The sequence below is a fragment of the Furipterus horrens genome, unplaced genomic scaffold (assembly GCF_987537825.1).
Source record: "Furipterus horrens unplaced genomic scaffold, mFurHor1.1.pri manual_scaffold_17, whole genome shotgun sequence".
NCBI classification, from domain to species: domain Eukaryota; kingdom Metazoa; phylum Chordata; class Mammalia; order Chiroptera; family Furipteridae; genus Furipterus; species Furipterus horrens.
The window spans coordinates 26,244,441-26,261,449 of NW_028327187.1; the positions used below are offsets into that span (position 1 = coordinate 26,244,441).

At 38.5% G+C, this 17,009-nt stretch overlaps 1 protein-coding gene across 1 annotated transcript; it reads right to left on the reverse strand.

Annotated features, from left to right (window-relative positions):
* Window positions 1-14,583: 14,583 nt before the first annotated feature.
* On the reverse strand, window positions 14,584-15,951 carry LOC149990723 (heterogeneous nuclear ribonucleoprotein A1-like). The gene is given in 2 exon segments (XM_090264447.1): window positions 14,584-15,903; window positions 15,905-15,951. Coding segments are annotated over 2 exon segments (1,119 nt in total). The 3' UTR covers window positions 14,584-14,831.
* Window positions 15,952-17,009: the final 1,058 nt, after the last annotated feature.

Below are 17,009 nucleotides of genomic sequence, written 5' to 3' on the forward strand. Positions count from 1 at the left end.
CTTATGTATTTTTTAAAATTTTTATTTCTATTTCTGAATTTTTATCTGTATTTTATTTTATTTTCATTTTTTTAAATTCCTTATTTTTAATTTTAAATTTTACTTTTATTTAAAATTTTTTTCAACCATCTCTTTAATTTGTTTCATACCATCTCTCCTTCTCATACTTCCTCTTTAATTTTTGTTTATTTGTTTGTCTGTTTTGTTTAGCCTCCCTTTCACACTAAATAAATAGGATATAACTACTATATCAATCTAATACTCTACAATTCCACTTTCTAACTATATTCTGCATTCTTCACTTTTTCTTTTCTTATTATTAACATACAATGTAAATATTACCTACTGTCTTGCATAGTCTCAACACTACTTGCTACTATTATTAATCTATCATCCCCTCTCTCAAAAATCATGTTTTTCAACTTTAAAAACAACTCTTATCTATTCTTCCGATAGTATAAAAGCCCTAATATCTCTACATTTATATTAACACAGGCTCATTTGCTGACCATAGTGGGATAGAGGGTAGGGGATATTTTTGAGGATGTGACTTTCCTGCCTGGGCTATGTGTTTATGTTTTTAACAGCATCTCCTCAAAAGAAATCAAGACAAAGTGGACAGAGTGACTCTCAATCAACTAGCCAGAAGGAAGATCCTGCCAGGTAGTATCTGAAATATAACCAGACAGCATAAAAAAACGACATAAAGGGTATCCCAAGAACATCAGACTCAGGAGATCAAAGAGACTGAACCACTGAAATACCCAGATCTCCTATAAAGAATCTCATACGACAAAAGTGGGAAGTCAAAGCAGACAGATCCAAAAAACAAAAAGAAACAGAAGAATCCAACACGGGAAGATGCAGAAACAACCTCTCAAAGAAAAGAAAAGAGAAATCGCCAGAAAGAGAGGTAGATGAAATAGAAATAGCCCAAATGTCAGACATGGAATTCAAAACAATGGTGGTGAAGAAGCTCAATTTATTCGACAACCTCAAAAACAACTATCACAACCTCAAAGGAAGTTACCGACAGCTCCAAAAAAATTACAGGAAACTTGCAGAGAACTACACCAGCATAAAAAAAGGACATACAAATTATCAACCAGAACCAGGAAGAAATGAAGAATACACTCTCTGAACTGAATAACATAGTAGAGTCAATGAAAATCAGGCTAAATGAATCAGAGAATCGGATCAGTGAGTTAGAGGACAATGTAGAAAAAAATTCCCCAACAATACAACCAAATGAAAAGAGATTGAAAAAATACGAACAAGATGTAAGGGAATAACAAGATAGCATGAGAAAAAATAATATCAGGATCATTGGAATAATAGAGGGAGAAGAAGAGGAATGAGGAATAGAGAAGGTGATAGAAGAAGTAATGATAGAAAATTTTCCCAACCTGATGAGAGAAAAAGTTATGCAAGTTCAAGAAGCACAGAGAATCCCAATGAAGAGGAACCCAATAAAACCCACTCCAAGGCACATCATAATTAAAATGGCAACATTCCAAGACAAAGAGAGAATCCAAAAAACAGCAAGAGAAAAACAGCAAATAACATACAAGGGAGCTCTGATAAGGTTATTGAATGATTTCTCAACAAAACAGTACAAACCACAAGAGAAAGGTCAAAAATATTTCAAGCAATGAAAAACAAAGGCCTACAACCAAGAATACTCTACCCAGCAAAGCTCTCATTCCAAATGGAAGGCGAAATAAAAAGTTTCTCAGACAAAGAAGATTAAAAGAATACATCCCCAGAAAACCAGCATTGCAAGAGATGATAAAGGGAATGTTGTAAGAAAAAGGAAGAGAAAAAAAAAAGAGTAGAGGAACAGAGGTACAAAAGGAAATGAGTAAATACATGTCAATAATAACCTTAAATATAAATGGATTAAATGCTCCCATTAAAAGACATAGGGTAACGGAATGGATAAGAAAAAAGGACCCACATATTTGCTGTCTATAAGAAACACAACTCAAAACAAAGATTTACACAGACTGAAAGTAAAGGGAAATTAAAAAGTATTCCAAGAAAATGGATATGAAAAAAAGCTGGGGTAGCAGTCTTCATATCAGACAAAACGGATTTAAAAGCAAGACCAATAAAAAGAGACAAAGAAGGACATTTCATAATACTTAAAGGAACAACCCATCAAGAAGATATAACGTTGATAAAGTTATATGCACCCAACTTAGGAGCACCCAAATACATAAAGAAAATACTAGAAGACCACAAGAAAGATATTAACAGCTACAAACTCAGAGTAGGAGACATTAACACTCCATTATCAGCAATAGACAGATCTTCGAAGCAAAGAAACACCAAGGATATAGAGGCATTGAAAAACACACTAAAACACATGCACTTAACTGATATATACAGAATTTTTCACCCCAAAGAAGCAATATATACATTCTTTTCAAAAGCACATGGGACATTTTTAAAGATAGACAACATGATAAGACACAAAACAAGCCTCAACACATTCAAGAAAATTAAAATTATATTAAGCATCTTTTCAGACTACTATGCCTTGAAACTAAAATCAATCTCAGAGGAAAAAATCAAAGACACCCAAACTCATGGAGAATGAATAACATGCTATTAAATAATGAATGAGTTAACAATGTTATCAAAGAAGAAATCAAGAAATTTCTTGAAACCAATGATAAGAAACACACAGCAGCCCAAAACCTATGGGACACAGCAAAAGCAGTCTTAAGAGGGAAGTTCATAGCAATACAGGCATATCTGAAAAGATAGAAGAATCTCAAATAAAAAAATCTAACCCTAAAGCTACAAGAACTAGAACAACAACAAACAAAGCCTAGGGCAAGAAGAAGGAAGGAAATCATCAAGATCGGAACAGAATTAAATGACATAGAGACCAAATACACAATTCAAAAGCTCAACAAAAACTAGGAGCTGGTTCTTTGAAAAAATAAACAAGATCGACAAGTCTTGAGCCAGGCTCACCAAGAAAAAAAAGAGAGAAGACCCAAATAAACAAAATCAGAAAAGAAAAAGGAGAAATGATAACTGACACCACAGAAATACAAATGATTGTAAGAAATTACTACAAACAACTGTATGGCAAGAAATTTGACAACCTAGAAGAAACGGACAAATTTCTAGAAATATATAACCTAACAAACTGAATCAAGAAGAAGTAGAAAGTCTCAACAGACCAACAACAAAAAAGGAAATTAAAAGAGTAATCCAAAATCTCCCTGCACACCAAAACCCTGGACCGGATGGCTTCACAGGAGAATTTTACAAAACATTTAGGGAAGAACTAACTCCTACCCTCCTCCAACTATTCCAAAAAATTAAAGAAGAGGGAAAAATCACAAACTCTTTCTATGAAGCCAGTATTACCCTAATCCCAAAACCAGGTCAAGACACAGCAAAGAAAGAAAACTACAGGCCAATATCACTGATGAACATAGATGCTGAAATCCTCAATAAAATTTTGGTAAACAGGATCCAACAATACATCAGAAAGATCATACACCATGATCAAGTGAGATTCATCCCAGGGATGTAAGGATGGTTTACTATTCACAAATCAATAAATATAATACATCACCTAAACAAAATGAAAGACAAAAATCACATGATCATATCTATTGATGTAGAAAAAGCGTTTGATAAAGTACAACAACCATTTTATGTTGAAAACACTCAGCAAAATGGGAATAGAGGGAGCATACGTTAACATCATTAAGGCTATAAATGAGAAGCCTGAAGCCAACATCATAGTAAATGGACAAAACCTGAAAGCATTCCCCCTGGAATCAGGAACTAGACAAGGCTGTCCAGTCTCCCCACTTCTATTCAACATAGTGTTGGAAGTCCTAGCCACAGCAATCAGACAAGACAAAGAAAAAAAAAGGCATCCAAATTGGGAAAGAAGAAGTAAAACTATCACTATTTGCAGACGACATGATAGTATACCTAGAAAACCCTATAAACTCCACTAAAAGACTACTTGATGTAATAAGTGAATTTGGCAAAATAGCAGGGTACAAAATAAATATACAGAAATCTAAGGCATTTCTGTACACCAACAATAAAATATCAGAGACAGAGGCAAAAAAGAAAATACCATTTACTATAGCAATAAGAAAAATAAAGTACCTAGGAATAAACTTAACCAAAGTGATAAAAGACCTGTACACTGAAAATTATGCAACATTGAAGAAAGAAATTAGGGAAGATACAAATAAATGGAGGCAAATACCATGTTCTTGGATGGGAAGAATCAACATCATCAAAATGGCCATACTACCCAAAGCAATTTACAAATTCAATGCAATCCCTATTAAAATACCAATGACATATTTCACTGACCTAGAACAAATCCACCAAAAATTCATATGGAACCAAAAAAAGACCCCGAATAGCAAAAGCAATCTTGAAACAGAAGAACACAGCAGGAAGAATCACGATACCAGACATCAAGCAATACTACAAAGCCACTGTGATCAAAACAGTGTGGTACTGGCATGAGAACAGACATATAGATCAGTGAAACAGAATTGAAAGCCCAGAAATAAACCCAGACCTCTATGGTCAACTAATCTTTGATAAAGGAGGAAGGAACATAAAATGGAGTGAGAAGAGCCTCTTTAACAAATGGTGCTGGGAGAACTGGACAGGGACGTGCAAAAAAATGAAACTAGACCACCAACTTACACCACACAGGAGAATAAACTCAAGATGGATTAAAGACTTAAATGTAAGCCGTGATATCATAAAAGTCCTAGAGGAAAACATAGGCAGGAAAATTTCAGATATCACACGTAACAATATCTCCACGGATACATCTCCCAAGGCAAGAGAAATAAAGGAAAAAATAAACAAATGGGACTACATCAAACTAAAGAGTTTCTGCTCAGCAAAAGAAAACATCAGTGAGATGAAAAGGAAACCAACCATATGGGAAAACATATTTGCCAATGATATCACAGACAGGGGACTGATCTCCAAAATATATAAAGAGCTTATACAACTCAACATCAAGAAAACAAACAACCCAATTAAAAAATGGGCAAAGGACCTGAACAAACACTTCTCCGAAGAGGACATACAGAAGGTCCATAGGCACATGAAAAAATGCTCAACATCATTGGCCATCAGAGATGCAAGTAAAAACCACAATGAGATACCACCTTACACCTGTCAGAATGGCCATCATCAACAAATCAACAAACAACAAATGCTGGCGAGGATGTGGAGAAACAGGAACCCTACTGCACTGTTGGTGGGAATGCAGACTGGTGCAGCCACTATGGAAAACAGTATGGAATTACCTCAAAAAACTAAAAATGGAACTGCCATTTGAACCAGTGATTCCACTGCTAGGATTATACCCAAAAAATCCTAAAACTCTAATTCAAAAAAACCTATGCACCCCTTTGTTCATAGCAGCCCTGTTTACAATAGCTAAGTGCTGGAAACAGCTTAGGTGCCCATCTGTGGATGAGTGGATCAAAGAACTGTGGTACATCTACACAATGGAATACTATGTAGCAGAAAGAAAGAAGGAACTCCTGCCATTTGCAACAACATGGATGGAACTAGAGAGAATTATGCTTAGTGAAATAAGCCAGGCAAAGAAAGCAAAATACCATATGATAACACCCAATACAGGAAACTAAAGAGCAACACAAACAAACGAACTAAATAGGCAAAGACTAGAACAGTATTCAGTAGGGGGGAGGGGGGAGGGAGGGAAGGGGGATAAGTAAGGGAAGGGTCTAGTCAAGGAATGTATATGAATGACTCATGGACATGGACAATGGGGAGGGATATAATTGTGGGAGAAGGGATGGGCTGGGAGGGGGGAGCAAAAGGGGAAAAAGGAGACAACTGTAATTGAATAACCAAAAAATAAAATTTAAAAAAAAATTAAAAAAATGTCTCAACAGACCAATAACAAAGAAGGAAATTGAAACAGTAATCAAAAACCTTTCTGCACACAAAAACCCTGCATCGGATGACTTCACAGGCAAATTTTACAAAACATTTAGGGAAGAACTACTCCTATCCTCCTCCAACTATTCCATAGAATTCAAGAAGAGAGAAAAATTCCAAACTCTTTCTATGAAGCCAGTATCACCCTAATTCCAAAACCAGGACAAGACACAACAATGAAAGAAAACTACAGGCCAATATCTCTGATGAACATAAATGTTGAAATCCTCAACAAAATATTGGCAAACAGGATCCAGAAATACATCAAAAAGATCATACACCACGATCAAGTGGGATTCATCCCAGGGATGCAAGAATGTTTTAATATTCACAAATCAATAAATACAATGCATCACCTAAACAAAATGAAAGACAAAAATCACATGGTCATATCAATAGATGCAGAAAAAGCAGTTGATAAAGTACAACAGCCATTTAGTATAAAAACAGCGAAATGGGAATAAAAGAAGCATACCTTAACATAATTAAGGCTATATATGAGAAGCCTGAAGCCAACATCATACTCAATGGACAAAAACTGAAAGCATTCCCCCTGAAATCTGGAATTAGACAAGGCTGTCCACTCTCTCCACTCCTATTCAACATGGTTTTGGAAGTCCTAGCCACCGCAATCACACAAGACAAAGAAATAAAAGGCATACAAATTGGGAAAGAAGAAATAAAGCTTTCACTATATGCAGATGACATGATAGTATACATACAAAACCCTGTAAACTCCACCAAAAGACTACTCGATATAATAAGTGAATTTGGCAAAACAGCAGGGTACAAAATAAATATACAGAAATCTAAGGCATTTCTGTACACCGACAATAAAATATCAGAGACAGAGAGAGAAAAAAATACCATTTACTATAGCAACAAGAAAAATAAAGAACCTAGGAATAAACTTAATTAAAGAGATAAAAGACCTGTATTCTGAAAATTACATAACTTTGAAGAAAGAAATTAAGGAAGATACAAATTAAATGGCAGCAAATACCATGTTCTTGGATGGGAAGAATCAACATCATCAAAATGGCCATACTACCCAAAGCAATTTACAGATTCAATGCAATCCCTATTGAAATACCAGAACACATTTCACAGACCTAGAGCAAATACTTCAAAAATTCATATGGAACCAAAAAAACCCCGAAAAGCAAAAGCAATCTCGAGACAGAAGAACACAGGAGGAATCAAAATACAAGACATCAAACAATACTACAAAGCCACTGTGATCAAAATAGTCTGGTACTGGCATAAGAAGAGACATATAGATCAATGGAACAAAATATAGAGTTCAGAAATTAATTCGGGAATATACGGTCAACTAATATTTGATAAAGGAGGAAGGAACATAGAATGGAGTGAGAAGAGCCTCTTCAACAAATGATGCTGGGAGAACTGGACAAGGAAGTGCAAAAATATGAAACTAGACCACCAACTTACACCACACATGAGAATAAACTCAAGATGAATCAAAGACTTAAATGTAAGCTGTGACACCATGAAAGTCCTAGAGGAAAACATAGGCAGGAAAATTTCAGATATCCCACGTAACAATATTTTTACGCATACATCTTCTAAGGCAAGAGAAATAATGGGAAAAATTAACAAATGGAACTACATCAAACTAAAAAGTTTCTGCTCAGCAAAAGAAAACATCAACAAGATGAAAAGGAAACCAACCATATGGTAAAATGTATTTGCCAATGATATCACAGACAGGGGACTGATCTCCAAAGTATATAAAGAGCTTATACGACTCAACATCAAGAAAACAGAAAACCGAATTAAAAAATGGGCAAAGGACCTGAACAAACGCTGCTCTGAAGAGGACATACAGAAAGTCCATAGACACATGAAAAAATGTTCAACATCATTAGCCATCAGAGAAATGGAAATAAAAACCACAATGTGATATCACTTTACACAAGTCACAGTGGCCATCATCAACAAATCAACAAACAAGTGCTGGAGATGATGTGGAGAAATGGGAACCCTAATGCGCTGTTGGTGAGAATGCAGACTGGTGCAGCCACTATGGAAAACAGTGTGGAATTACTTAGAAAACTAAAAATGGAACTGCCTTTTGAACCAGCAATTCCACTGCTAGGATTATACTGGAAAAATCCTAAAACACTAATTCAAAAGAACTTATGCACCCCTATGTTCATAGCAGCACTGTTTACAATAGCTAATTCTTGATACAGCCTAAGTGCCCATCTGTAAATGAGTGGATCAAAAAACAGTGGTACATTTATACAATGGAATACTATGCAGCAAAGATAAAGAAGAAACTCTTGCCTTTTGCGACAACATGGATGGAACTTAAAAGAATTATGCTTAGTGAAATAAGCCAGGCAAAGAAAGAAAAATACCATATGGTATCACCTAATACAGGGAACTAACGAATAACATATACAAATGAACTAAACAGGACAAGGAGCAGAATAATAGTCAATAGAGGGGAGGGGGGAAGGAGAGAAGGGCGATAAATAAGGGAAGGGTTTAGTCAAGGAATGTGTATAAATGACTCATGGACCTGGATAATGGGGAAGGATATGATTGTGGGAGGAGGGGTGAGCTGGGTTGGGTGGAGCAATGGGGGAAGAAATGGGACATCTGTAATTGAAAAACCAAAAAATAAAATTAAAAAATAAAGTACCCTTTATTGATTATGTTGTTACAGTAGTCCCAATTTTTTCTTCTTGCTCCCCTCTGCCCAATGCCCCTCTTCCCTCCAGCAGTCCCACCCCCCCTTAGTTCTGGTCCATGGATCATTCATATAGTTCTTCAGCTTCACCCTTTTCCTATAATATTCTTAACTTGCCCCTGTCTATGTTGTACCAACCAATTATGCTTCTTAATCCCTACACCATTTCCCCATTTCTCCGCCTGCCCCCTCCCAGGTAATAACCCTCAAACGACCCCCATACCTATGATTCTGTTCCTATTCTGGTTTTCTAGGTTGGATTTTGTTTTCATTTTTTAGACTCAGTTGTTAATAGTTGTGAGTTTGTTGTCATTTTAATGTTCATAATTTTGACCTCCTTATTCTTAAGTAAGTCCTTTTGACATTTCATGTAATAATAGCTTGGTAATGATGAGCTTCTTTAGCTTTACCTTGTCTGGGAAGACCTTTATTTTCCCTTCTGTTCTAAATGATAGCTTTACTAGATAGAGTAATCTTGTTTGTAAGATCTTGCTTTTCTTCACCTTGAATACTTCTTCTCACTCCCTTCTTGCCTGCAAAATTTGTTTTGAGAAATCAGCTAGTTGTCTTATAGGCACCCCTTTGTAGGTAACTCTCTGCTTTTCTCTTACTGCTTTTAAGATTCTTTATTTGGAACCTTTGGTATTTTAATTATGATATGTCTTGGTTGTGGTCCTATTTTGGCCTAGCTTGTTTGGGACTCTCTGTGCTTCCTGGACTTGTATGTCTATGTCCTTCCCCAATTTTGGGAAGTTTTTCTTCATTATTTTCTCATGTAAATTTTCAATTTCTTGCTCTTCCTCTTCTCCTTCTGGCATTTCTTGGTTCGGACCTTGGCGTGTTTAAAGTTGTCCCATATGATTCTAAGCCTCTCCTCATTTAAAAAAAATTCTTGTTTCCTCATTCTGTAATGGTTGACTGTTTGTTTCTTATGTTCCAAATCATTGATTTGAACCCTAGTTTCCTTCCCTTCACCATTGGTTTTTTGTGAATTTTTCTTCGTGTCATTTAGCATAGTCTTCACTTCTTCCCTTATGCCTTTGCCGTACTCAAGTGTATCTGTCAAGCTTGTGAGCATCTTTATCACCAGTGCTTTGAACTCTGCATTTGTTAGGTTGTCTATCTCCTCGCTTGTTAGGTTGACTATCTTCTCATCGCTTAATTTTCCCACTGGAATCTTGATCCACTCCCTCTTTTTGGCCATACTTCTTTGTCTCTTTATCCTGACAGGCTCCTGTGTTTGTTTACCTTTTTGTCTTAAGTAGAGCTGTTGCTCCTGTTACGTTGTAAGGGATGGAGCCTTAGGGATTCATCAGTACAGGACAACCCATTTCAACACGTTGTGACACTGTTTGTGGGGAAGGGGTCTCAGAGGGTACATTGCCACTTGCTTAGCACTTGCCCCTTCTCCAGGCACTCCTCCCACTTCATATGGGACTGGTGCCTCTCTAGCTGTTTACCTGGCTGTTGCTCCCAGACTGGATCTGTCTGCAGACATTCTAGGACTGTGGGGGTCCTCTAAACAAATGGACTCTGCTGAGTAACTGGCAGTTTCTTCCTCTGCCTCAACCCCCACTGGTCTGCACAGTCAGAAGCAATGAGGTTTTGTTTTTCCTGGCGCTGGGACCGTGAGCTGTGTGGTCTGGTCTGGTGTTGGGAGTGCTCCCAAGGTGTCCATCCCTTTAAAACTTATGACTGCACTTTCCGCTTGCCTGTCACTGCCACGGCTGCTGCCGCCACCAAACCGGGACCTCTCTGCCTGGGCTCTGTCCCTCCTACGTGTCTGAATGAGTATTTCTTTTTTATATCTCTGTTGGATTTCCATGCCGTTCGATTTTCTGGAACTTCTGTTTATCTCTAGTTTTGAGATAGTTGCATTCCTTTTTAGTTGTGGAGGGAGATGCAGCATGTCTGTCTAAGCCTCCACCTTGTCTGGGAGTTGCCTTTCAATTCCTAATGATATCTTTGCTGGGTAGAGCAATCTTGGCTTTAGGTCCCTGATTTTCATAATTTTGAGTATTTCTTGCCAATCCCTCTAGCCTGAAATGTATCTTTTGAGAAATCAGCTGACAGTTTTACGGAAATTCCCCTGTAGTTAACTTACTTCTTTTCTCTTGCTGCTTTTAAGATTCTTTATCTTTAACCTTTGCCATTTTAATTATGATATGTCTTGGAGTGGGCCTCTTTGCATCCATCTTGTTTTGGACTCTGTGCTTCCTGGACTTGTACATTTATTTCACCAAATTAAGGAAATTTTATTTCATTATTTTTTCAAACACATTTCCAATTCCTTGCTCTTTCTCTTCTCTTTCTGGCACCCTTATGATGCTAATGTTGGAATGTTGGAATATTTTGACATTGTCACAGAGGCTACTTATACTATCCTTGCTTTTTTAAATTTGAATTTATTTTTTTTTCTTTTTCTAATTGGTTGTTTTGCTTCCTTATGTTCCAAATCATTGATTTGATTTGCAGCTTCATTCACTCTACTGTCGTTTCCCTATAAATTTTTCTTTATTTCAATTAGTATATTCTTTGTCTCTGATTGGATTTTTTTATACTGTTGAGGTCCTCACTAAGTTTCTTGAGCACCCTTACAACTAGCGTTTTGAACTCTGCATCTGATAGATTGCTTATCTCCATTTTGTTTAGCTCTTTTCCTGGAGTTTTGATCTGTTCTGTCATTTGGACCATGTTTCTTTGTGTTTTCATTTGGTAGCCTCCCTGTGTTTGTTTCTATGAATTACGTAGAGCCTGTATGACTCCCTGTCTTGGTATCACTGCCTAATATAGTAGGTATATTGTAGGGTCCAGTGGCAGAGACTTCCCTATTATCCAAACTGAGTACTCAAGATGCAACCTTAATGTGGACTGAGTACACTCTCCTCTTGTAGTTGAGCCTTGGTTGCTGTTGGCAGATCAATGGGAGGTATTTACCCAGGTCAGTCAATTGCAAGGATTCCTGTAACCACTGTCCACTGACCACCAACCTCCGCCCTCCACGGAGGATCAGCTGTGCAGGGGCAGGGTGGTGCTCCAACATGATCTATAGCTGTCCACTGGGTGTGCAGGTCCTAGGGCTTCCAAGGTGGTGCAGGTCAAGGTCAACCCCCCTCTGTGTTTTGCCCAGGACCACCCTGTCTGAGCTATAGAGTAATCTGTGATGGCTGCCCCTTGTGCTAGACTTGAAGATTCCCAGGTGAATCCAAGTAGTTGTGAATATATTCTGCCTGCTTCTTCTACTGCTGATGCTGCACCTTGGGCCACTTAGCAAGATGTATAGGGATGGGGGGGTGCTCATCGAAGCCAGCTGTTTCTTGTTTGAATGGATTTAGAATGTTGTGAAGCATGAGCCAAGGTCAGTCATTCATATGGAAAAGCTATGATTAACACCTGTAAGTTGGGTGGGATGGAACCTCAGGGGATCTCCGGGGTGGGTCAAACAATGTTTGCCAGGTTGATGGATTCTCAGATATGGCACTTGCCTGGCTCTGTGACTGTGCCCAACTTTCTGTCTTGGAGAATGCTGTCCCCCAACTCTCATCTCCTCCCTGTATATCACTGGTGCCTTTCAAGCTGCTACCACAGTGCTGGAGTTCAGGAGTGAGCCTGAGTAAGTTTGTGTGTGGGTTCTTTAAGAGGTACTGCTTGGGACTCTAGAAGTTTCCTCCTCCAACTGAATCCCTGCTGGTTTTCCTTAGCCAGAAGTTATGTGGACTTATCTTCCTGGCACTGAAACCCTGGGTTGAGGGGTGGGGCCTGATGTGGGGATGGATTCCTTGCTCACTCCAAAGATATCCCTCGTGAATTTTATCCACCACATGCATGTGAGACCAACCTGTACCATGCCTCCAGCCCTCCTCTCAGTCTGGTTAGATGTGATTTCTTTAATTCTGCAGTTCTCAGATTATCATTCCAGTCAATTTCTGTTTGTCGGAGTGATGGGTGTTCCATAATTTCATTGTAATTTTTATGTGGTTGTATGAGGAGGCAAGCCATGTGTACCTATGCTGCCATCTTCTGGATTACTCTGGATTACTTTCCCAAAGGTTGGATTGCCCATAGAGTATAAAAATTTCTCAAGAATATGTTGCAAACAAAGTATCAGGCTATGGTCTATGTAGAAGATGTGAGAGGCTATGAAACTAATATATTGAGGCAATAGATTGATTTGGCTGACATCACATAGCCAGTTAATATTCTTTTCCAGTGAGATTTAAAGGGAGGTCTTTGCTTCAGGCTCTTAGAAATAAAGACCTGTGCTATGGACTGAATATTTGTGTGCCCCACCTCCATTCATATGTTGAAACCTTAATTCGCAGTGTAATTTCATTTGGAGATAAAACCTTCAGGAGGTAATTAAGGTTTGATTATGTCGTGAGAATGAGGCCCTCATGATGGGACTAATGTCCTTATAAAAAGAGGAATATACATAATTTTCTACCTCTCTGTCTCTCCCCCCACCATCCCTTCAGTCTCCCTCATTCTCCCTCATTCTCCCTTTCCACAATCTCCTCTCTCTCTCTCTCTACCTCTTCCCCTCTCCCATGTGAGGATACAAAAGAAGGCAGTTATCTGCTGCAAACCAGGAAGAGAGCTCTCACCAGACACTGAATCTGCTATCATCTTGATCAGAAACTTTCCAGCCTAAAGAACTGTGAGAAGTAAATATTTAAGCCACCCCGTATGGTGCTTTGTTATATAAACCCAAACTGAGTAAGGCAATCTGTATTCATGTACTAAGCAGCAGTCTATTTTCTACATATATACAGAGACTACTGTGTGTGCACATGTACAGAAATTATAAGTATTGATATTTTTGCCAATAAAATATTCTTCTGTTGAGCAAACAAGATGAATCAGCTGTGACCATGAATGCACAAAAGAATGACAGTTTGTTGACAGAAGTTGGTGACAGAATTTGTTTTACCTATTGGTAAAACACCAATTCCAGGTGTTCACATTTAGGGTACTCATCTCAGTATATATGGATTATTTGGTAAGAAACCTTGGCTAATAATCCTTATGAATATTAGTCTAATTTCCAAACTCCCATATAGTTATTTTCTGAGGCTTATATTTCACAAATTTCACTTTGTCCCCCCTTCTACAGTCTCCAAGATGCTGGAAAAAGTTTTGGCAAATCTTTTTTTTTTTTTGGCTATGTGAGCCAAATGTTAATATTTTGCCCTTTGTGAGTAGTAAATGCTATTTTCTACCTGTACTAGCCTAGGAACTTTACACCACAATCAGATATTCCCTGCTCTATCCTGTCACCATCCCACAAGTTCACTGCATCCAAATAGTGGCTACAGACTACACAGGTGGAATTATCAATACTGTGTTTTTAATAAGTTTAACCTTTATATTTGACTTTTATGGGTCTAAATTATTAGCAGCTTCTTTATGACATTTCCCCACTCATGATATTCTCCTACTCAGACACCCACATAATGAATTACTTGTTTGTCTTTATCAAGGGTTTCATTCAGGTGATCCTTGTCTCCTACATGTTCATCATTGCCACATTCTTGAGGATTCTCGCAGCTGCATAAAAATCCAAATCGTTTTCCACATTTTTAATTATTTTTTTAAAAATATGTTTTATTGATTATACTGTTACATTTGTCCCAATTTCCCTTCCCTCTGTTCCCCTCTACCCGGTGGCCCCCTCCCTCCAGTTGTTCCCCCATTTTAGTCCATGTTCATTGGTTGTGCATATAGTTCTTCTCAACCTCTTTTTTTCTTTTCTTTTTTTTTTTTTTAAAGACACATTTATTCAGCGTCATGATCAGACTATTACATTTAGCAATCAACAGCATGGGTGCAAAAAAAAAAAAAAAGAAAAAAGGAAAAAAAAAACTACATTAAAAACCCTTTTTTGGAATGCTTTACACTTTCCACAGAACAGAAACTAAAATAACCTGTTATACAATTAGTCACAAATACAGTCCTCGAGATTTTTGCCCATTCACATGAGTATTGTCTAAAACATGTCTTCTTTGTAGCAGCTAGGCCCTGCCACCACTGTGCTTGGCTGAGTTCACAAATCTGTTGTAACCTGTAGCTTCCCTGTCACTTCTCTGGCTCTCCTCTCCTGCTAAGCTTTGTTTCCTGGTAGTAATTAAAACCTTCTGCCACTGCCATAGCTACTGCTGCTGCTGAAACCGCCATAGCTACCTTGGTTTCGTGGTTTGGCAAAGTATTGGCCTCCACCACCATAAGGGCCAGAGCTTCTGCCTCCAAAGTTTCCTCCTTTCATGGGTCCAAAATTTGAAGACTGATTGTTGTAATTGCCAAAATCATTGTAGCTTCCGCCACCTCCAAAATTACTTCCACTACCACCGCCAAAGCCGCCTCCACCTCCTTCGTTGTTATAGCTGTCATAGCTGCCACTCCCGCCATAGCCACTGCCCTGGTTTCCATAACCCTGTCCACCACTTCCATAGCCTCTGCTTCCTCCAGAGTAACCAGGGCCGCCTCCTCCATAACCACCATCATTACCAAATCCATTATAGCCATCCCCACTGCCACCATATCCACCACCACCACGGCTACCACCAAAGCCACCTTGACCACTGAAGTTTCCTCCACGACCAAAGTTGTCATTCCCACCAAAACCACCTCCACAACCACCTCTGAAGTTTCCAGAACCACTTCGACCTCTTTGGCTGGATGAAGCACTAGCCATCTCTTGCTTAGATAGGGCTTTTCTCACTTCACAGTTGTGGCCATTTACAGTATGGTATTTCTGAATGACAATCTTGTCTACAGAGTCATGGTCATCAAAGGTAACAAAAGCGAAGCCTCTCTTTTTGCCACTGCCTCGGTCAGTCATGATTTCAATCACTTCAATTTTCCCATATTGTTCAAAATAATCTCTTAGGTGATGTTCCTCAGTGTCTTCTTTAATACCACTGACAAAAATGTTTTTCACAGTTAAGTGTGCACCAGGTCTTTGAGAATCTTCTCTTGAGACAGCCCTCTTTGGTTCCACAACTCTTCCGTCCACCTTGTGTGGCCTAGCATTCATGGCTGCATCCACCTCCTCCACAGTGGCATATGTGACAAACCCAAAGCCTCTGGAGCACTTGATATTTGGATCTCTCATCACCACACAGTCGGTGAGCGTTCCCCATTGCTCAAAATGGCTCCTCAGACTCTCATCTGTTGTTTCAAAGCTCAAACCTCCAATAGAGTTTTCGTAGCTGTTCCAGCTCTTTGGGAGACTCTGACTTAGACATGACGACTTCAGGGCAGGAGACTCGAACGATGATTACTCAGCGGTGTCCACTGGCAGAAAGGACTCAATCTCTTCATGTCTACTCCATTCCCTCCTACTATGCTTCTTAATTCCTGTACCATCTCCCTCCCTTACCACCTTACCCCTCCCTGTTGACCACCTCCCAATATGTTCCCCATACCTATAGTTCTTTCCACTCTCGTTGCCTATTTAGTTTGCCTCTGTTTCAATTCCATAGCTTCTGTTGTTGGTTGTTGTGATGCAGTTTTCATTTTAATGTTCATAGTTTTGATCCTCCTTTTTCAAAACCAGTCCCTTTAACATCTCACATAATAGTAGTTTGGATCTAATGAACTCTTTCAGTTTAATTTTGTTCTGGAAGCACTTTCTCTGCCCTTCTATTCTGAATGACAGCTTCGCTGGTAAGAGTATTCGTGGCTGTAGGTTTTGGATTTTCATTACTTTGAATATTTCTTGCCAGTCCCTTCTTGCCTGCAGGGTCTCCCTTGGGAAGTCAGCTGATAGTCTAATTGGGACCCCTTTGTACACGATTCTTTTCTTCTCTCTTGCTGCTTTTAAGATTCTCTCTTTATCTTTAATTTTTGACAATTTGATTATAATGTGCCTTGGAGTGGTTCTCCCTGGGTCCAGTTTTTCTGGAACTCTCTGTGCTTCCTGGAACTGTAAGTCTATTTCCTTCCCCAAGTTTGGGAAGTTCCACTTTATTATATTTTCACTTAATTTTTCAATTTCTAGTTCTTCTTCTTCACCAGCAGGCAATCCTATAATACCTATGTTGGATCTCTTATAGCTGTCCCAGAGGTTTCTGATCCTCTCCTTACTTTCCTTGTTTTCTGTTTCCTCTTTTCACACTGGTTAATTGTTTGTTCCTTCCCTATGTTCCGATTTGTTGATTTGATCTGTGGATTTTATTTCCTCACCACTTGTCTCATATGTGTTTATGTTCTTTTCAGTATGAGTAGCTTTCAATCCTTTCTTGTCTTATTCCAAATCTTTTAATTCTGTAAGCCACCTAATGACGATAGCTCTGAATTGAGC